The sequence below is a fragment of the Lepus europaeus genome, chromosome 23 (genome assembly GCF_033115175.1).
Source record: "Lepus europaeus isolate LE1 chromosome 23, mLepTim1.pri, whole genome shotgun sequence".
NCBI lineage: Eukaryota > Metazoa > Chordata > Mammalia > Lagomorpha > Leporidae > Lepus > Lepus europaeus.
Window position 1 is genome coordinate 26,454,871 of NC_084849.1, and position 22,119 is coordinate 26,476,989.

At 56.0% G+C, this 22,119-nt stretch overlaps 1 protein-coding gene across 4 annotated transcripts in view; it reads right to left on the bottom strand.

The window, feature by feature from the left end:
• Positions 1-22,119, bottom strand: part of CABIN1 (calcineurin binding protein 1) — a 135,551-nt gene that overhangs the window by 58,003 nt on the left and 55,429 nt on the right. For 3 of the 4 annotated variants that reach the window (XM_062182041.1, XM_062182039.1, XM_062182040.1), the window contains exons 23-26: positions 20,665-20,926; positions 15,600-15,860; positions 12,767-12,918; positions 9,575-9,753 (exon numbers count right to left, since the gene is read on the bottom strand). In XM_062182041.1, coding sequence (XP_062038025.1) covers positions 9,575-9,753; positions 12,767-12,918; positions 15,600-15,860; positions 20,665-20,926 — 854 coding nt within the window. The remainder of the gene's footprint in view (positions 1-9,574; positions 9,754-12,766; positions 12,919-15,599; positions 15,861-20,664; positions 20,927-22,119) is intronic. The other variant, XM_062182042.1, reaches the window with a different exon arrangement.

Sequence of the window (22,119 nt, forward strand, 5' to 3'; positions counted from 1 at the left end):
CTTGTGGTGGCCCAGTTCCAGCTTGCCGAGCCCTCGTCCTTTGCCTGGTAACTATGTGTCATCAGTATCAGGTGGGCTGACAGCAAGAACTGGGGGCCTAGGACACACGCGAGATGTGAGCAGGGAGCTGACCTGACTGCACCCTCTGCTTCGCACTTGGTGAGGGGCTCTTCCCACACTAGCGAGGCCAGGCCTCCAAGCTCCACGAGCACTGCACAGGGGTTACAGCCAGCCTGCAGCCCTCACAAGTCCCATACACAAGTCCACAGTGTGAGGGGGTCACCTCTTCAACAGAAGAGGGGGACAGCCTACTTGCTGTCCGCGTAGAGAGGGAGGCCCGACAATGGAGACCTCAGCTCCCGAGGACAGACCCACATTCTAATCCTCACTAAGGCCTGGTGACCCTGGCTGAGTGAATTTGCTACTCTAGGCCCCTCTTCATACTCTGTAACACAATGGTCACTGTGTCCCTACCTCTGACCATGACACACACAGAATTGTCACAGGGGCCTGGCACACGTGAGTGACGGCCCGGTGACCCATCCTGTCCTGCAGCATCCAACAGAGAGGACATCGACGGCCTGGGCCACGTCCCTGCAGCCAAAGTCTCCTGGAAGTCGGGCCAGGGCCAGCTCTCCCCAGCCAGCTGCAGTCGCTGCACCGCTGAGCAGCCCAGCCAGGATGACCTCGGCCACTGGCATGCTGCCCCGCCAACTCACTGGCTCACAAGCTGCTGGGCTCTGCACCTAAGGGAATCCCAGCCGTGATCACCGTGATGACAACCCAGGATTGGCCCAAAGGGATACGGGCTCCCTGTGTGCTACTGTCTCCTGACGCTGCAGTGGGAGGGAATCACCAATGTCCTCGAGGGCAGAGGAGGCAGCCCCACCTCCCCAGGAACAGGGCAGGCAAGGGAGGGCGGCCCGCTGCACTCCCAAGGAGCAGCAGCCGAGCGGGTGGGCGTGCAGTTTTAGAACAACATCCAGAGCAGCAGCTCCCACAGCAGAGGAGCAGGGCACACGGCAGCTGAGGGACCACTTCCCAGCTGCCTTCTGGAGGCATGGAGAGCAGAGGCTATCATCGGTGCCGAGGGCACTGTGCTGCTCCTACACAAGGCTCTGCCTGTTCCAGGGCAGACGAGGGCACCCAGGAGGCCCCTGAGGAAGGCACTGCTAATGGGGCTGGTGCAGTCACCATGCTGGGGGCAGAACTGGAGAGGCAGGGGCTGTGAGGTGCTGGCCAAGGTCCCTGCCCATCCTGCGGGCAAGGCTGCAGGAAAGGCTCCAGGGACACGAGTGTCTGGGAAACACTAGACAAGTGCATCTCCTCGAATGACAGCCACCAAAGGGGACTCAAGGCCCAGGGCTCACTAGCTCTCTGCTTCTTTCAGGTGTTGTGTATCTGAAAGGGCTGGCATAAGCTTCTTTAAAATGACCCTGATTATAAACACCCGCAAGCAACGCGAGAGTTCACACCAATAAGCCAATCAGAGTGAAAGGAAGCCAAGTTTTGTTTCTTCCATCAATACAGCAAAAGAGGTGAATGGAAAAGCTCTTAAAGAACGGCTCTATAGCCGGTCCCACGGCTCACTAGGCTAATCCTCTGCCTGTGGCGCCGGCACCCCAGGTACTAGTCCCAGTCGGGGCGCCGGATTCTGTCCCAGTTGCTCCTCTTCCAGTCCAGCTCTCTGCTGTAGCCCGGGAGTGCAGTGGAGGATGGCCCAAGTCCTTGGGCCCTGCACCCACTTGGGAGACCAGGAGGAAGCACCTGGCTCCTGGCTTCAGATCAGCGCAGCACCGGCCGTGGCGGCCATTAGGGAGTGAACCAACGGAAGGAAGACCTTTCTCTCTCTCTCTCACTGTAACTCTGCCTGTCAAAGGAAAAAAAACAAAAAAAACAAAAAAAAAAAAAAACGGCTCTATCGGGGCTACCAGCGGTAGCCCCAGCATCCTATATGGCGCCGTTTGAGTCCTGGCTGTTCCACTTTTGATCCAGCTCCTGCTAATGCGCCTAGGAAAGTAGTGGAAGATGGTCCAAGTGCTTGGGCCCCTGCACCCATGTGGGAGCCCTGGAAGAAGCTCCTGGCTCCTGGTTTTGGCCTAGTTTACTCCTGGCTGTTGTGGTCATTTGGGGAGTGAACCAGCAGATGAAAAACCTCATTCTATCTAGCTGGGAAGATGGCATGTCCCTAGCCCTTCTCTCTAGCGCAGCTTCTCAGGGAGTCCACACACACATACACACACAGATGGAGGGCAGGGAACGTTCGCTGGGAGCAAGGCAGAACAGCTCTGGGGCCAGACGAGACAGGGCAGGGTGGACAGCAGGGACGCAGTGCTGAGAAACAGCTCCTAGGGAGCTGGCTGAGCTGAAGCAGCCCCCCTTTCTGAAGTGGGAAGCCCTTGCTCTGGGGAGTCTCGCGGTGAGGCAGGAGGGGAGGGAGGGCTGCCGCTGACCATGTCCTCTCCCAGCAGCGTCATTTCTCATGTCACCAGGCCCACAGCCAAGGGTGGGCCAGGGTACCCCAGAAGGCCAGGAATAGGGGAAACTTCTGCGAGGGCAGGGCCAAAAGCTTCCCTTGGGGAGAGAGCCCCACCTGTCAGCCACATGCCTTAGGGCAAGCAGCCCCTCCCCCCCCCTGAGGCGCACAGGACAGCTGAATTCAGCCTGGTCTCACTGGGCACGGCCCTCCCACTGCCTGTGTGCACCAATAAGGGACACAGGTGATCTGGGTGTGTGAAAGGGGATTGTGGGCCGGACAGGCAGCTGTGAGTGGAGGTTCCAGGCCTGGCTCCCATCTCACCTCCTCCATGAAGCATGCCTGGGTATGACAGACCTTATCTGGGGTCCTATGGCCAAGGTGTAACGGGCTGATGCATAACTCTGTGTGCAGATGGCCTGTGTTGAGCACCCACAGGCCCAGGTGGCTCTGCTGACAGCGCAGACTATGGATGCCAAGCCTGGTGGCAGAAGCCCTCTGCTCTCCTGCCTGACCTGGCAGACGCAGGCGGCACTGGCCATCATCCTGCAGCAGACACCTCATGGAGGCTCTGCAAGAGAGGCCTGGCATGGGCGTTTTCTGGGCTCCTTCGTCCTGAGGCGGAGCAAGAGCCAGATGGAAAGAAAGCGGATTCGACATGGGGGAGCTGGGTGCTGCTCAAAGTTCCCAGAGGGCTGGGTGGGGGAGGGCCTCCCAGGGAAACAGGCACACTGAATAGGACCCCCAAGGACCACCCCAGCCTGGCTGCTGAGAGCTGCCTGGAAGTCAACAAGACAGAAGACAGTCGCCAGCAAGCAGGCCCCAGGCTGGCCCTGCCCTTTTTTCCAACATTCTTCTAAAAACCTTCCCACACAAAAATCTGTTTGTACTAATTAATATTTGTGGCAAATGATAAATATTTGATTCTTTGACTGTTAATCACTGGAAGGTTCCAGGTCCCTGCCTGTGGGCCGTTCCCTCCCCCCTCCCTCTGAATCCCAGGGGACAGCAGCTGCCCGCCAACTGCGGATAAAACCAGCTGCCTCCAAGCCCAGCAGCCTCCACTTCCAGGGCGCGGCCACAGGGCCAGCTGCAAAGGGGTGAGAGCTGGCCCTGCAGAGGGACGTGGCGCTGGCTGGGGACGGAAAGGCTGCACTCGGCCTGAGAGCAGATGCTCTTTTCAGTCTTTCTTTGTTAAGGTCTGACTAGGCTCAAATCCCTTGACGTTCCCGGGATCTCCAGGCCAGCCTAAAAGGGCTCGGGCGTCACAGGGCACGAGCTTCTGGTGTCTCCTTAAACGTGTTTTCTCTACTGCTCCAGCAGTAAGACTGGAAGCAGCTCACAGCTGTTTAATCCATCAGCTCTGGTCAATGAAGCGCAGGGACAAGGACGTGGCAGCCACGCTGACCGGTGCACCCTGAGATCACAGATATGGGGTGAACTAGAAAACAACAGGCTTTTAGGAACTGTAAACCTAGGTGGAATGAATAATTTGAGAAATTTTTCAACTGGACAAAGTCTGCTCCAGTGGGTCCCTGTCAGCCAGTCCGCCAGGAAAGCCAGGTCCACCGGGAGCAGGACTGGCTGTGTGGGGCACAGCTCTGAGGAGACTGACAGACAACAAGGAGAAGAGATTCCCGAAGCCCGGGGGCCCAAGAGAGGCAGACACAGGGAGGCAGCAGGGAGGCAATGGGGCAGCAGTAAGGGGCCGGGCTTCGCCCTCTGCACCGTCTCCGCAGGGCTCGCAGGTGAGGGCTGACTGCACAGAGCCCATTCCCTGGAGGCCCCAGCGTGCTGAGAGCGCACTGCTGCCCTGCTTGGGAGCTCTTGAGGTTTGAACAATTTCCTACCAAGAGGCAGGTGCACAGGCCCCTCCTGACTTAAATGGTGCTCCACAGCCACCTGGTGAGCTTTTGGTGGGGGGCGGGGAGGCTCTCCAGAGGGTGATGGGGAAAATCTGCCAGCCTTAGAGCCCAGAGAAAGAGGCCCCCTGTGGCCCCATCACTCTCCCCTCTGCCTGCAGGAAACAGCCCCTCGCCACTGGGGCTCTAAAGGTGCTCTCCCAGGTTCTTCCTGAAAGTCTCTTTTCACCGACCCTGGTCACTGTAAGGACTCTCTGGCCTCCGTGTCTTTGTGCCTGCTGCCCCTCACCCTAAATGGCCCTGCAGGCCTCTCTGGGACCTGCCTCTTCCAGGAAGGCCTCCCAAACTACCAAACCTCAGAGCGTGTTCCCTCCTGCCAGCTCCTGGTACTGTCCTGGGACAGCACCTGGACACCTACACGGAGCATTCTGGCAGCAGGGATCAGGGCCCCGCACACTGCAGGCTCTGGCCTCGAGAGGTTTCCAAACAGATTCTGGAGGAGGGGAGAGCAAAGGAGGTGCAGGGCTCTGCCCTGACAGCCTCCCCAGTCCCACCGGCACTGAGGGATCAAGTAGGACAACCTGAGCTCCCCTCGGGGTCTGCGTCCTGTGGATCTGCTTCCAGAACACTGTTCCTACCAGAACCCAACCACCCCCAGCCCTAGGAAGGGAGGCTGCTAAGCGGAGCTGGGGTCGGGTGCCCTCGGCAGCCCGGCTGCTGCGGTCTATGCACGCAGGGCCACCTGAAGGCCCTGGTCACTGCACACAGTTCATATTGTCACACATTCGTCCTTGTAAAGAGGTTTCGGCATCCTGAAGTCTGCTGCCTTTGTAAGTTTTTGAAAGCAAGAAAGAGCAAAGCAATGGAAATACAGCACTGAGCCACCTGCCAGGCAGGTGGCAGTGCAGTGGGTGTGAGGCCACCACTGCCTCTGCCTCTGGCCACACTGGGAGACTGGCCAGCAGCAGAAGCGAAGCACATCAAACATACACCATCCAAATCACAGGACCAGCAGGGATGGAGGTGCTCCTAGGCACGGGGAAGCAGGGAGCCGGACTGAGGGCTGAACATGCGGTCTGCTGTTCCCTGAAGCGAGCCGTGACAGGTGCAAGCACAAAGACAAAGCCTGGAGAACAGAGTGTGGTCAGGGTTAGGGGCAGCACGGGCAATATTGGGGGAGGCAGCGTGGGGCACGCGGGCGAGGATGAGCACAGATGGCACACGACACACATGGCGACAGCATGGCATGGTGGTGAGGATGGATGGCTGTGAGAGGGCCTCCAGGAAGGTCCACACACTACAGCCTAGTGCCCAAGGCACCTCTGAGGCACCTTGGCAGCTCTGTCCGTACATCAACGGGGCCAGCAACATGGACATCAGCCTGAGGCTCCCTCTCCTGTTCTCCTCCAGCCTCCCCAGCAAACACCAACACCTCCCTCAAGTCCTGCTAAGGCCTCGTCCCTCAGAAAGGCCTCTCGCCCAGCAGGCGGCCAGCTCAGCACCCTCTGGGATGGGTGAGCCTCACCTTTGCAGTGCTGACTTCGGCTGCAGAACTGACTCACTGGCACCTGCCTCCCTGACTAAGACCTGTCTCAGGCTCTTCGTGCCCTGTGCAGCTGGCACGGCACCAACAGGACACAGGCTCGTCAAAGAAACTGACAGAAGGCCTATCCCCAGGTTGCCCACAGGGCAAGACCTCTGACCTCTAAGGCCCTTTTTGGCTCTGGCATTCTGAGGTCACCTGGAGCATGACAGGCAGACAGTGAGGGTCTCAGTCAATCCACAGAGCCATACAGATATATTCCCAAAGGCTGGGTAAACCAAGCCAAGCCAAAGACCAAACTGCTCCCTATCGGCCCTGCTCCCAGGGCCCTCAGTGGAGGGCAGTGCATACAGATGTGGTCTCTCCCTGCCAGGTTGGCCAGGCCTGGGACCTTCCTAGCATTAGCCTCACCCCTGGCCTATGTGGAAGGAGACTCATGCCCCTCTCTCAGCTTCGCCACACTGGTGGGCAGCCCTGGGCGAGTGTTCAGCTTCCTCCCAGGGAGGCAAGGACCAGACCAAGACTGCGGGGCTGCTGTGAGGACGGAGATGTGTTACTGCCCTGCAGGCCCTTGCCCCGAGCTGAGCACAGAGCCAAGTACCCGCACTACTTGGTGGGGTCTACCTGCTCACATGCACACGTGCACACACACACATATGCCCTCACGTATGCCACACACCAACACTGGGGGGGAGGCAGAGATTTTGTTCAAAAAGGCTGTGTGCTGTTGGAGCCCCTTGACTGTGACAACAGGCTCCTCCCATCCCTTTTGTTTCTGCTCAGGAAGCGCCCACAGTACCGATGGCAGCACCGAGGATAACCTTCAAGAGACAGATGGAGGGAGAAGCTGGTGAGGTGGGAGGAGGCCACGCAGGGCTGCTGGCAGCAGCAGCCCAGGACTTGGCTCGTTCTGTCTGTCTCAGCTTGGCCAGCCCCCTCCTCAGGCCAGCCGTGAGCGCCCTCCTGGCTGCCCTGCTGAGGCTGGCTTTGGCACGGCTGCAGTGGTGTCTCAGCGTAAGCCGAGGGCTAACTCTAGGGCTTTTCATCAGAGTGGGGGAAGGGCTGCATTGGTGTGGGTGGCAAGAGGCTAGTGAGAGAAGTTCAGAGAGTAAACCTGGGTCCTGAAGCAGCTATTTCCAAATGTCAAGTTTTATTTCAAAATTATCTTGCACCCAATCAGAACTGGCTCCAGTGCCTTTCTGATTTTGAAGCAAGGGCAGGCATATTAAAGTGGAGAGGGAACCTCATCCTAACCATCACTCCTGTTTAACACTGATGGAGGAAATAGCCCCATTCTACAGGTGAGAAAACTGACACTCAGAAGTGAAGGCCCTTGACAAGATTGCTAAGCACATAAGCAACAGAACCAGGACTGGAACTCGGATCCCTGTGACTCCAAGGTCCACCCTGCCCTGGTCTCCCTGCCTGGCTAGAGTGAGCGGTCCCTGAACCTTTCCACGCTTGTTTTTCCTCAGCTACACCACAGCTAGAGGCACTGGGCATCCTCCCTGTGATGGGAGGGCTTGGCTGTGGCCTCCTGTGAGCACCAATGCCCATGTCCTCCCACAGGAGACCTGCAGCTGGTCTCAGAAGAGCTGAGTAGAGTATGAGCCAAGGATTCCTCTCCCAGGCCTAGGTGGGAAGTGGGAGCAGAAGTGGGCAGCGTGGCACTGGTGGCCATCAACAAATCCGCTGGCACAACAATCTGTGGCTTTCGCCAGGAGCTGGGCCCCTTCCCTCGGCACCAGTGCAGCTGCGAAGGGGCTGCATCAGCATTCTACAATGCAACTATCTCCGGGCCCCACATTTTCCTGCTGCAGCCACTGCTCTCTCTCAGAGGTGAGGAGGCTGAGGGTCTGAAAACACCGGGCAGCCAGGCTGGGCAGAGCAGATAGCACGCCAGGGTTGGGCTTCACTGCACCCCAGGGCTAGGACTAGGGGCAGGGGGCACAGGATGCCAAAGGCTCCACATCACTGACAAGGACACTCGGAGAACTTTTTTAAACAAGTATTTTAAAATGTTCAAAGACTGAAATTCTAGTTAAGCTGATTTCTATGGTTCCTTCTGCAAACTTGCAGAACAAAGAGGGATTCCGTTGATACCCAGACCCCGTCATGCACGGCGGCCACCCCGTAAGCACTCTGCAGCGGCCCCACAGCTTTAAGCACATTCTTAGGCCAGCACAGGACAGCTGGGCAGCTGGTGTCAGGTGGTGTCACTCCCAGAGGAGGCGTGCCCAGCCCTGCGGGCTGACGGCCAAGCCCACGGGCATCTGCGGGCCGAGCCAGCAGGAGCCCGCAGTGCTGGGGGGGTCAAGCACACGGACAACTGTGAAAGGCAGTCCTCTCCCCTGCAAACTCCAGCACGGTGCTAAGTCTCCACAGGAAGTACCCAGCAGAAACAAATCCCCAGAGCAGGGATTTACTGCTAACATGTTTCCTCACCGTTTAATCTGAGCTAACTAAGGAGGGGGGCCATGGCCTTCCTTAGGCAATGTCAGGTGGCATCATCACCTGAGGGCAGGGAGTGGCACCACTAGCAGGACTGGGGGTTAGGACTCCAAGCTGTGGTCAGGAGTGACGGAGACACAACAGCACACACACTCAGACCTTCAGCCCCTTTCACCACACACTCTGCAGACAAAACCAAACCCAGGTGGGACGCTGTAACCTCTGCGCTCTCAGGGCATCACCAAACCCCGCCCCAGAGGACTGACACGCCCTTCACCAGTGCGTCTCTAAAGCTGCTCTCAACCCCTGCCCCTCGGCTCTCCTGGAACTTGGGCACTGGAGCCAAGGTAACACGGCCCCCCGGTACCTTCTAGCCAGCCGAGTGCTGGGCCCCCACTTCAAAGCTACCATGAAGCCGCAGAGGGTCCATTCCCTCTCCAAGGAGCCACTCTGTAAAGGCCACACAGCAGGAGGCACAGCCTTGGGGCTATCCCACCCAGCTGGGGGGCATCCTATCACCCTGGGACAAGCCTGTCTCCCCTGTGGCCCAGGTGAGATGAGTGACACGTGAGTGAGGCTCAGCTGTCTTCCAGCACTGTCACTGCCTTCCCAGGGCTCCACTTCAGTGTCCCTCTAGTCCACCACTTGGCTCCCCCCAGCAAGCACCTTGTCACCAGCTTATCACTGTGGAGAGGAAAACATGAAGAACTTGAGCTACAGGCCAGCATGCAAGCCTCCTATGGTTAGTAAGGAATGTGGTGGAACGGTCGCCACCTGCCCCATCCCACACGGAACAGCCTTGCACGTGGTCCCAGGTGACTCCATCAACAATTTGGATTCCCAGGGTGACAGGTTTAGCACTAGTCACAGACTTCCCATGACTGCCAGGGGCACAGGACCACACCACTGTGCTGAGGATAGCAAGCAGCAAAGCCGACTGCACAGGAGCCACTTCACACCAGCAGCCCCTTTGTGGAGGGTGGGGAAATGCAGGCTCAAAGCAGCAAGGCCCCTGGCTGCCAGGTGGGCAGGCTGGCAGGTGGCGACCCTGTGCATGTCTTTGGGAGCACAAGAATCACCGTGAGTCCATGAAGTTAATGAACAGCCGCAACATTGCCCGTGTCACCCCAGACCCGGCACCCCCCCTCACCAAAACAAAGCGACAAAACAGGGTCGCCCGAGCACCCGCCCCATGATCGGCGTGCCGCCCTGGGCTGGCAGTAGGGAGAACAGGGACTGTACCGTCCGGCGTCGCCTGCTGGTGGGGTTTTTTACATTTGACGTAATCGTGGTCAATCGGAGTGGCTGTGTAAGGTGGGGATGTCAGACCTGGGCCAGAGGAGGAGGGGAGGGAGGCTCCGGGGCCCGGCAGTGTCCCAGCTGAAGAGTGGGAGTCCTCGTCCACCAGGCAGGCCTTCTCCCTGTGGGGACAGAGGGTTGAGGCGCAGGTCAGAGTCTCCACCTCATGCTGACATGGTGTGCGTTGGTGAGGGTGAGAGCCCTTCCCAGGGCCTCCTGCCCGCACGCACCTTGAGCAATCCTGGCCCCATCTGGCAGGTGTCACAGAATCCTGGGAGGACAGGTCTCACAGCACCCACACGGGCACTAGTCCCTAGCTGGATGCTACCCAATCTTTCTGGTTTCTCAGCTGTTTGGGGGTCCTGGGTCCCGAGGAGGCTGCAGGGGGAGCTGATGAGCCTTTCCTCAGAAGTACTCCAGCACTCTCCACACCAGGCCAGGGCCCTTCTGGGTGACGATCTGACTGAGTTGACCCCTGGCAGGTGGGTGGATTTACTGCAGGCTCATACATACGCAAGGATATCTGCTGCCACACGGCTAAGCAAACAAATCAGAAAGAGCTTACATGGGGCCAGCACTGTGGCATAGTGGGCTAAGCTGCCACTGGCAATGATGGTGTCCAATATGAAGTGCTGGACAGCTGACCCAACTCCCTGTTAATGCACCTGGGAAAGCAGCAGATGAAGGTACATGGGCCCCTGCCACCCATGTGTGGGACTCGGATGGAGTTTCAAGTTCCTGGCTTTGGCCTGGCCGGGTCCTGGCTGTTGTGGCCCCCGTGAACTAGCAGATGGAAGATCTCTTTCTCCCACTCACAAATCATAAATAACTACATAAATAGAAAGTAGGGAGACAGGGAAGAGGGAGGTCTAAGTGCCCCCAAGAATGGTTACGTTATATCCACACTGTGGAATCAGAAGTAGCCACTAGAAAGAATGGGTGAACAGGGTATCATCTCCATGGGATGTGTCCCAGACCCACTGTTTCAGGAAAAAGCAAACTCTATAACAACACCTTTTCTTACAAAGTAAAAGATAAAGCCAGTGTTGTGACATACCAGGTAAGGCCGCTGCCTGTGACGCTGGCATCCCACAATCCCATGTGTGTGCTGGTTCAAGTCTTGGCTGCTCTACTTCCTATCTGGCTCCTGGCTAACGCATCTGGGAAAGCAAAGTAAGACGACCCAAGTACTTGGGTCCCTGCCACCCATGTGGGGGACCCAGATGGAGTTCCCGGCTTTGGCCTGGCCCAGACTCAGCTGTTGCAGCATCTGAGGAATGAACTCCAAACGTGGATGGAAGATCTCTCTTTCTAACTCTTTCAAATTAATAAATGAATCTTTAAAAATAAATAAATAAAAGAAATCCTCCAATGGTATGTGTGCACATAAGTGTGTGTAAATGCATAGAAAACAATTTCAGAAATCAAACTGTGAATCATGGTTAACTTTGAAAGGGAGAGGTTCTATACTATTTTAGTCTCTATATTTACATACTGCCTGAATTTCCTTTTCTTCTTGTTTTAAAGATTTATTTTAAAGGCAGTTAAAAAGAGAGAGAGAGAGCTGGCGCCGTGGCTTAACAGGCTAATCCTCCGCCTTGCGGCGCCGGCACACCGGATTCTATCCTGGTTGCCCCTCTTCCAGGCCAGCTCTCTGCTGTGTCCCGGGAGTGCAGTGGAGGTTGGCCCAAGTGCTTGGGCCCTGCACCGGCATGGGAGACCAGGAGAAGCACCTGGCTCCTGGCTTCGGATCAGCGTGATGTGCTGGCCGCAGTGGCCATTGGAGGGTGAACCAACGGCAAAGGAAGACCTTTCTCTCTGTCTTTCTCTCTCACTATCCACTCTGCCTGTCAAAAGAAAAGAGAGAGAGAGAGAGAGAGAGAGAGAGAGAGAGAGAGAGAGAGAGAGAGAGATCTTGCATCTGCTGGTTCACTCCCGAAATGATGCAACAGCCAAAACTAGGACAGGCTGAAGCCAGGAGCCTGGAGTTCCACTGAGGTCTCCCACATGGATGGCAGGGGCCCAAGTACTTAGGTCACCTGCTGCTGCTTTACCAGGCATATTACCAGGGAGCTGGATTGAAAACAGAACAGCCAGGATTCCAACCAGTGCTCACAGGGGATGCTGGAGTCCCAGGCAGTAACTTAACCTGCTGTGCCATAACGCCAGCGCCTGCCTGAGTTTTCTGTAAGTAGAATACATTCGTGTTTATTCGTAGATCTCAATATTATAAAAGACAGACTTAGGATCAATGGAAGACAACTTCATTGTCCCGCAGGTAAAAATGCAAATCTGTGACTCCTGAGTACAACGAGCCACACTCTGACCTGCTGATAGCGTGCTGACTCCTGAGTACAACGAGCCACACTCTGACCTGCTGTTAGCGTGCCGTCTGTCCTACACACTGAGGGGTACGATCCAGGCAAAGCTGGGCACCACTTGCCAGCAGCAAACATCGCCTAGACTGGTTGTGAGCAGGTGGCCTTCGGGGACAGAGCCTGGGGGCAGGTCTCACTGACAACTGGCTAAGAGGGCACAGTGCCCAGCCAGGCGGGGACCCCAGAGATGAGGTCAGCTGAGCCAAAGCTTCAGGAGGTAAATGCCAGAGTGAAAGAAGCCTGGGCTGCAGAGTGGCCAACATCCAGAGGCAGGCCCGGGGTCAGTGCCAGGCCCAAAGTGGAGTGCAGCAGGGCCCCAGCCTCCCCATGCTCTCTGGCACCACAGGAGCCCACGCTGCCCACTGCTTCTCGGGAGAATGGGCGGCAGGCCAGGCCTCAGAGGTCCCCACCTTGGGAGAGGCCCTGGAGAAGAAGCAAGGGGTAGCAGTCCACTGAGTAAAACCTGGTTTGCCCCAGTGCTGTGCCCAGAATAGAGCCAGGCCCCAGGGGAGACCAAGGGAAGACATCAGCTTCTCTCCAGGACTCCCCGGGGTGGGGATTGCAGGATTGGGTGGGGGGCTGGAGAGCAGCTTTAGATGTCACCACAGGGTGAGGGACTGGGGCCTGCACCTTTACCTTCTCCTTCCCAGATTCAGCAGAGGGCACCTCAACCCAGCACCTGGGGCCTTCCAGAGGGTCTCAGACTCCATGAGTCCCTCCGAACACCACACTGCAGTCAGCAGGGACTGCCACTCACTTTTCCGAAGCTTTGGGGGTGTTCTTCTCCTCGCCCCTGGCAAAGGGTCCTTCTGCAGCCTCCTTCATAAAGGTGACCAGGACCTCCGCACCAACCCCAGAGTCAGGCTTCCCCAGGAGCTTCAGGATGGAAGCGTGCAGCCGGAAGTACACCTAGGACACAGAGTGTTCCACACGCCAGTCAGCAAGGCTGGAAACAATGCCCTGACTGGGGCGACAGGCCATCGCTCACTGCCTGTTTCGTTAGCTTTTAAGCCAGCCAACCTATAACTAATTCAAAATGAGCTCTAAAATGGACAGCCTAACTATTTATTTACCCAGGAACCCAGGCATGTGGTGGTGAGGGACAGAGCACTGTTCACGGGGCACCACCTCCTGGCATGGCACCCCTCTCTTGTAACCCATAGAAAGCAAGCTCCCCCCACCCCCGCCCCATCTCCCACTGGACTGTGGGCGGTTGCAAATGAGGACTAGGTCGGCTTTCTGACTGTGACCCAGCCCCCGGGCAGCACCAGGCGCCCCTGGGAACCTCTGCCCGGAGGGTACGGGGTGGGTGAGCAGGCAGCATGCGGCACTGGTTGGGCCCCGTGCTTTCCTCTATTTCCTTGAGTCCTCACCACATCTCAAATGGGTCAAGTGAGTTGCCCCATGGCCAAGAAAGCCCAGGGCAAGGCTAAACCCAGTCTGTCATGTCTCCTGCCCTCTACTGCCCCCAAGCAAATGCTACACCACACGTAGACACCTCGGCAGGTGACTTGGCCTGACCTTCCTGCCCAAGTGTGCGTCTGATGTGGTTTCCAGCTGTGGTGCAGGCTCACAATGGAGGGCAAGGTAGGTGCCAGCACTGCAGGCTCTGTCTAGCCGGCCTCCTCTCAGCCGGAAGTGGTTTGCCCCCAGGTGGGATGCTTGTTGGTCCAGGTCCACTCTCAGTGGGCATCCAGGACAGTGAGGGCTTACACCCGGAGCCCCTCCACCTTTAGCCTACTCACGGGCCTCAGACACAGTGGCAGAGCAACTCCCTTTTCAGGTGAAGGAAACTGCCTGAGGCACCTACATACACCCAGGTGGCCCAGGTGGAGCAGGGCAGTGTTCAACTGGCAAACTTCATCTGAGTGGCAGCTGTGGCATTCTGAATGAAGTTGCCAGAGCAGAGAATGCACATCAGGGCAAGGTTAAGTTCTTCAGAGAAATGTCATTTTCAAAGCAAGATGCATGCATGAACGCACCCACTGACTCCAAGTCACGTGGCTACGTTGGCTGCATGGAGTGGGGTACCCTGAAACGAACTTTGCCTGCCTGCTCTTTTAGTCAGCTGACCATTAACCAGGCAGTAGTAGAGACCAAAACTTGAAGGAAAAGAAGCCGTGGCGGGAACAGAGCCCACATCATCTTCTTGAGGGCTGAAGCGCTGTCCACGGCATGCAGGGCCGGTGCTGTCTAGAGGGGCCATGTGGGAGGCGTGGCCTCAGTAGGGTCTGGCTCAACTCTCCAGTCCTCCTGCTGGTGACCCCGCGCAGTCACACCTCTCTTCTGGGCCCAGGCTTCTCCTCGAAGCTGGGTGCCTCCAAGGCCCACAGCCCTGAATGGACAGCAGGAAAGCACCGCGACAGGGCAGGCCTGTGAGAGCTAGCAGCCAAGCTGCTGCGGGACGTGTTCCCCAGGGAACTGCACTTCCACACTTCACTACCAACCCCAGGGCTACGGCCCCACACAGCCACTGTGAGCCACTCCGTGTGAACCATCTCAAAACGCAAATTTGTAAAAATGAGATTTTTTTGTTTGCTCCCAAGATTCACAAATATTAAAAAGAGGCACAGTTGAGGGAAAACACATGCTCATCAATCAGTGTGAGATGTCATTGGTTCAAATGGGAAGCAACCCTGCAATTCCACCTTTGAACTTTAAAGCCCTGGGAACCACTCACTCAGTGCTCACAGGCAAGTGCGGGACATGCAATGTGCAGGCCCTGGCACGGCAAGAAGTGAGGAGGCTGCTAAGCCCATTAGGAGAAGGTGCTGTGCTAATAAACAAATGCCCAACCAGACAGCAGGGCACGAGGACAGGCAGGGAAGCTCACCACGCCTTCCACTACATCGTGTCCAGTGACAAGGCAGGCTGCAAAGTGGTAAGAAAGCGTTACCACCTAGCTATACAGTAAGAGCAGAGACCCGGATGTACTCCAGGGGCTATCAGCCAGTACTGGGAGAGGCACTAGGATCACTGGGACTCCCATGTTTTATATACTCTTGAACTGTTCGAATCTCTTTAAAACACACACACACACACACACGTGCGCAAAACCAAACATGCTAATATTATAATCAGAAAAAAAATATGTAGAGGCAGAAAAAGGATCAGCAAGCAGTGAGTTCTGCCCAAATGCCAAGAGCCTTGCTGGGCAGACGAGACCAGCAGAGGACTGGACACACAGCCCAAGAGAGGTTGAAGCTAATGTACTCAGGGCCCTGGGAAGCTGAGTCCCAGACCAAAGCAAGCACGTCCAGTTCCTACGCAAGTGCTCGATTCGAGGCCTCCAAAATGCCTGTCAGTCGTGCCCTAGGCACTGGGGGGTACTGCACTGCCCTGCCATCAAGGCCAAGCTCTCAGAACCTGTGTGCGCTCATGAAGAGAGATTTTCTCCTGAGCAATAACAAAATGCTCTCCCAGAGAAGATGGCAACATCGCTTAGAAAAACAGAGGAAAGGCTGCTTTAATTTAAATGCACACAAATCTGACCATGGAGAAATCCCAGGGGGTTCCTGGGGAGTCACTGGTGCCTCAGAGGCCAGCGCACACCTGCCCTGCCTCCCCACCCTGGGCCAGCATGATGTCACCTCCAAGGCCTCCATGGCCAGCTCCGGCGGGTTGTGGTAGTGGATCTTCTTGGGGTAGCGGGCTGCTTCCTCGTGCAAGTAGTGGCTGGCCTGCCGGTAGTGCAGCAGGTACACGGCGGGTGGCTGCTGCTGCTTCTCGGCCACCTTGCCCAGCATGTAGTGGATGAGCCACTCCTCCTCGTCGCCGTCGCCCTCGCAGCGCGCCGCTGACGTGAAACAGTGCCTGGCAGTCTCCAGCATGCTGTCACGCCGGCCCTCCATCTGCAAAGACACCACCAGCCCAGTCGGCCTCAGGTGTGAGGCCTGAAGCTGCCCAGGGATCACTTTCTCAGCCTGCGGACAGGACCACAAACCTACATTCCTCTCGACAACCACAGGAGTCAGAACCGCTGCCCCTGCTCCCCAGCTGGTGACGCTCAGAGGAGTGCAAAGGCCTGGGGGGTCTCTCAAAAGCACACACCCAGTGAGGCACAAGGCTGGCCTTAAACTCAGGTCACTTTACGTTAATTCCATGGTTCTATCCTCTACCTTTCCCTGCAGCTCAGGACACAATTCATGAGTTTACAGAAAAGCACCTAGGGACCCTCTCTAAGGATCCCAACTGGGATCCGTGTGGTTGCAGGAAGGGGACCTGCACCTGCAGTGGGAAAGAGGAAGACCGAGGCCAAGGGCGGTCTGAGCAGTCGGGACTTAAAGCATCCCTTCTGGGGTGTGCCTCCAAGTGCGCAGTGAGTGCCCTGTCCTCTCGTCCTCTCACTAGGCTGAGTAAGCAGGGCTGGTGAGGACGTTCACCCAGCAGCAGCACCCAGCTCCACAGGGGATGCACCTCTGAGGTTCAACAGGATTCCCCCTCCTTCCATACCCATAAAGAAGGACACGGAGGGGCTGGTACTGGGGTGTAGAAGGTGAAGCTGACATCCCATATGGGCGCTGGTTCAAGCCCCGGCTGCTCCACTTCCCATCCAGCTCCCTGCTAATGGGCCTGGGAAAGCAGCAGAAGATGGCCCAAATCTTTGGGTCCCTGCCACCCACATGAGAGACCGGAAGAAGTTCTGGGCTCCTGGCTTTGGCCTGGCTCAGTCTCAGCCGTCGCAGCCATTTGGGGAGTGAACCAGTGGATGAAGATCGATCTTGGGACCAGCGCTATGACGGCATCCCATATGGGTGCCGGTTTGAGTCCTGGCTGCTCCACTTCCAATCCAGCTACCTGCTATGGCCTGGGAAAGCAGTAGAACAGGCAGAGTGGATAGTGAGAGAGAAAGAGACAGAGAGAAAGGTCTTCCTTTTTGCCATTGGTTCACCCTCCAATGGCCGCTGTGGCCGGCGCATCTTGCTGATCCGAAGCCAGGAGCCAGGCGCTTCTCCTGGTTTCCCATGCGGGTGCAGGGCCCAAGCACTTGGGCCATCCTCCACTGCACTCCCGGGCCATAGCAGAGAGCTGGCCTGGAAGAGGGGCAACCGGGATAGAATCCGGTGCCCCAACCGGGACTAGAACCCGGTGTGCCGGTGCCGCAAGGTGAAGAATCATTTTTAAATGAAGCAGTTCTCAGGCGAGGGCCACGTAGGCACATCTCTCCTCTATTCTCTTTCAGGGTTTGGACCTGCTACAGGGCTTGGTACCTGCCTTTTGTCAGCAGTGACCACTCCCTCCACTTTTGACACTGGTGCTAGGCCTGTCCCCACTCTAGAAATCCAATGCACAGCTTCTGACTGTGGGTCCCTGACAAGCCTTGTGACAAGCCTCCCATCCACTCAAAAGGTTCTCTTGCCCAGCCAGGTGCCAGCATGCTCACTGACCTACAGGGTTCATGCAATTTGGGCTCTGAGGAAGGAAAAACCTTGGGGCCAAGGTGCAGACACCTTGAGCCTGGAACTCTGAGATCACCCTCTTGGGCTCAGAGCTCACAGGAAGAAGGCAAGGCCACTGCAGCAGACTTTGGAACAGCCCACGGTGAGGCACAGTCATGCCTCCTGCTTGTCCACATCAAGTGTGAGCCACACGCAGATTGTGAAACGTGCTGAGACAGAGTTCAGTCTTCTTACGGTTTTATCAAAAGGCATTCCACAGCACACCGATGCCCAGCAGGGCCTCATGGGAAAAGCATCAGAGGAGCCCAAGGCAGTGAATGCAAGGAAGGGTTCCAGAATACTCCATGGCGACTATCACAGCGTGAAATGGTTATGGTTTGGGCTCGCCACTCACTTGGCATCGCTTTTTGTCAGCAGTGAACAGGGCCTTTGCCATTCGGCATTTTCACCAATGTGTCAATTTCATCACTTTTTTTTTTGGTCAGTTTCCACTGATTTTCAGATCTAGTCTGATAGGATAATGAAAATTTATTGTGGGGTCGGCGCTGTGGCGCAACAGGTTAACGCCCTGGCCTGAATGCCAGCATCCCATATGGGCGCTGGTTCTAGTCCTGGCTGCTCCTCTGCTGATCCAGCTCTCTGCTATGGCCTGGGATAGCAGTAGAAGATGGCCCAAGTCCTTGAGCCCCTGCACCCACATGGAAGACCCGGAAGAAGCTCCTAGCTCCTGGCTTCAGATTGGTGCAGCTCCAGCCGTTGTGGCCATCTGGGGAGTGAACAGTGGATGGAACACTCTCTCTCTGCCTCTACTTCTCTCTGTAACTCTTTCAAATAAATAAAATAAATCTTTAAAAAAAAAAAAAGAAAAGAAAATTTATTGTAAAATAAAATCACAAGTCTTGCATAAGATGTAGGATTTGGCCGGCGCCGTGGCTCAACAGGCTAATCCTCCGCCTTGCGGCGCCGGCACACCAGGTTCTAGTCCCGGTCGGGGCTCTGGATTCTGTCCCGGTTGCCCCTTTTCCAGGCCAGCTCTCTGCTGTGGCCCAGGAGTGCAGTGGAGGATGGCCCAAGTGCTTGGGCCCTGCACCCCTCGGGAGACCAGGAGAAGCACCTGGCTCCTGCCTTCGGATCAGCGCAGTGCGCTGGCCGCAGCGCGCCGGCCGCGGCGGCCATTGGAGGGTGAACCAATGGCAAAGGAAGACCTTTCTCTCTGTCTCTCTCACTGTCCACTCTGCCTGTCAAAAAAAATATGTTTTTTTAAATTTAAAAAAAAAAAAAAAAAGATGTAGGATTTTATGAAAGTGATGAAAGTGGTATCCAGACTGCTCAGGCCATAGGCCAAAGCTTCACGCCTGAGGACCAGGCATGGTTACTGCAGTCAAGCACAGCACTGGGGGAACCCAGGGCAAGGGGATACAGCCCTGGAGCATTTTTGTAAATTCATGCTGTGAGAATGTCACATCAGAAGCGGCCATGGTGGAGCATCAGGTTACGGCTGCCACTTGTGATGCCCGCGTCCCACATCGGCGTGTTGGTTCATGTCCCAGGTACTCCATGCTTCTGATCCAGCCTCCTGCTGATGCAGCTGGGAGGCAGCAGATAATGGCCCAAGTACTTGGGTCCCTGCCACCCATGTGGGAAACCCAAGTAGAGTTCTTGGCTCCTGGCTTCAGCCTGGCCTAGCCCTGGCTGTTGTGGGCATTTGAGGAGTGAACCAGTGGATGGATGATCTTTCTGTCTCTTCCTCTCTGCCATTGTATCTTTCAAATAAACGAATGAATCTTTAATCTTTATATAAATCGGGCAGTGGGGCCAGCTTGTGGTGGGGCAGGTTAAGCCGCTGTTGGTGACGACTGCATCCTACACTCGAGTCCTGTTTCAAGCCTCAGCAACTCTGCTTCCAACCCAGCACGTGATGGCTCAAGGACGTGGGCCCCTGACACCCGCGTGGGAGGCTCAGGTGGAGTTTCAGGCTCTCAACTTCAGCCTGGTCCAGCCCTGGGCATTTGAGGAGCAAATCAGCAGACAGAAAATCTTTCTCTCTCTGTTGGCCTTTTAAGCAGATGAAAAATTAAAAAAAACAAAACAAAACAAAACAAAACAAAAAACACCTGTTGGAAAATTAAATTCCCCAAGAACCCTCAAGAACCAACCAAACTTCAAGATTCTTTGTTTGAGGAATTGGACATCAAAGTCCTAGCAATAAGAGATTTGGGAGTTATTTTGATTACTCTTAATGTTCTTCAAGATGTATCAATTACACATATTACTCACTATTTATACAATAGTTTAGTCTTGCCTTAAGTAGATTCACTTACAACCACTTCCCAGTGCTGCCCACCCTCAAACAGCAGCCGCTCTCTTACATCTGTGTTGGACAGGGACATCACCATATTGTAAAAGCAGCTATCTCTGGGCATGACGCTTTTCAACATCGTTGCAGTTTTTACACTAAGCACACATCACTTTTAATCAGAAAAAAGCAGCAAAGAACTGTTACCTCTCTGAGCAGGACAGGGCTTCCCACTACTTAGCTCTATGCTAGGAGGTGGGAGGCATCACGAGGCCAAAGAAGAATGCAGGGGCTCCGTATCCTTGCTCTCCAGGGCCCTGGGGGCAGAGAGGTCCTGGGCACGAAGATCCAAACCTACCCAGAGAGGCTCTCAGAGCACAACAGCTGCATGACTGTGGTCCCAGTGTCATGCAGTCCTCTCAACACCCCAGACCCTGACAACAACGCCATCATCATGCAGATGATCGCCCCTCCAGCCAGCCCCCTGCTGCACTGGCCCACACATATCTGCGTGGCTCCCCTAACTCTGTCTCCAGGAGTCAAACGTGCCATGCTCAACAGAGACCTCGGGCCAGACCCAGCTTCCTGCACAGGGGAATGTCCACCAAACAGGGCTTCAAAAACCCCCACAAGACTTTTTATAAAGACCCAAGTTTCTTTGAGGGAGGAGGGAAGAGGTGAACACCATTCACTGCCTCTCAACTTCCTTAAAATGGATGGCTGACCAGTCAGCACACAATAACCTGGCCCTGACCTTCCCTGCACTGGACTGAGTGTGCAAGAACCAGGGACCAAGCCGTCACTGACTGCGGTACAGCTTGAGTCTCGGGGGAATAATTTGTGAGCCCCCAGCAGGGGTGTGAGGACAGGTACAAAGAACAGACAGGAAAGAGCTAGGCTGAGCTGAGGGCACTGCAGTGACACAGGAGGATGGCAGGCCCCTCCCAGCACCCTCCTCACCTGCTGCACGAGCTCAGGGGGCAGCTCGGCTCGCCACTGCTTCAGCTGGCGAGAGGCAAATGAGTGCAAGGCGTAGGACATGGTGCCGTACTCAATCCACAGGGACAGGTTGGAGCTATCGATCTCCAGGGCCCGCCGGAAGCAGTTCAGGACAGGCGTGGCGTGCTTCCAGATGGGTCCGTCGCTCTTCAGCTCATTGGAGTTCAGCTTGTCCTGAATGCGGCTGGCCCGAGCCAAGGCCATGCCTGCCCAGGAATCGAACCTGTGGTGAGACAAAAAGCATCAGCAAAACCCATCACTGCTCTGACAGCACAGCACAACAGCTTGGTGGGTGGGCAGGCAGACACCAGGGAAACTCAGCTGCCATTACCAGGTCAAAGCCCAGCTCTGTCCTTCACTAATACCATGACCATCATCAGCCACGTCTCTCAGCTGTGGCACAGGGCTAAGAAGACCTACCTCATGGAGGGGAGCTACAGGGCACTACAAGACAGCACCCCACAGGCAACTCAGTAACCACTCTAACAGATGGGCTTTTGGTCTCTGCTTCCTGGCATTGAGGGGCTTACCCATTGAACAGCTCTGGTGGAAAGTACAGAGGGCTGGGCCTGGTGCTGTGGCATAGCGGTTAAAACTGCCACCTGTAGTGTTGGCATCCCATATGGGTGCCAGTGTGAGTACGGGCTGCTCCACTTCCAAAACAACTCTCTGCTATGGCCTGGGAAAGCAGTAGAAGATGGCCCAAGTCCTTGGGCCCCTGCATCCATGTGGGACCCAGAAGAAGCTTCTGGCTCCTGGCTTCGGATCAGCCTAGTGCCAGCCATTGCACGCATTTGGAGAGTGAACCAGCAGATGGAAGACTTTCTCTCTCTCTGCCTCTGTAACTCTGCCTTTCAAATAAATAAATAAATCTAAAAAAAAAAAAATACGTACAAGGTGTCCCCTGCAAGGTGTTGTAGCAGAAGTGACAGAGAGACCCTCGGCAGGTACAACCTTCCATCCTCCTGCACGAGCACAGCCTGCCGTCAACACTCACCCACCAAAAGCATGGGCAACCAGGACCTCTGCCACCCAGCCTCTACCCTGCTCTCCCTCTGGAACCTTGAGCAGCCTCCACCCCTTCCCACTCCATCCCCAGTAGTAAAATGAAGAGCAAGGGGACTTACATGATGGCTGAGTCCCTAACATTCTGAAAGCAACTGAAACAAAGTGAAGTTGAGAACAGAAATCTCCCTGAGACAGGGGATGGCTACAGAAAACGAAGACCAAGACGAGTTCTGGGCATCTGAGCATCCTGAGTGCCAAGAATAGAAAAGGCAGTAAGCGAAACAACAGAGGCACCTCCCATAGGCCGAGGATCCTTAACCCACTGCTCCAGTAACTCTGCACTGGCTAAGTGGCTTCCTGAACCACGTGACAGCATCTAAGCTGCGGCAGGGGCAGAGGAAATGGGTG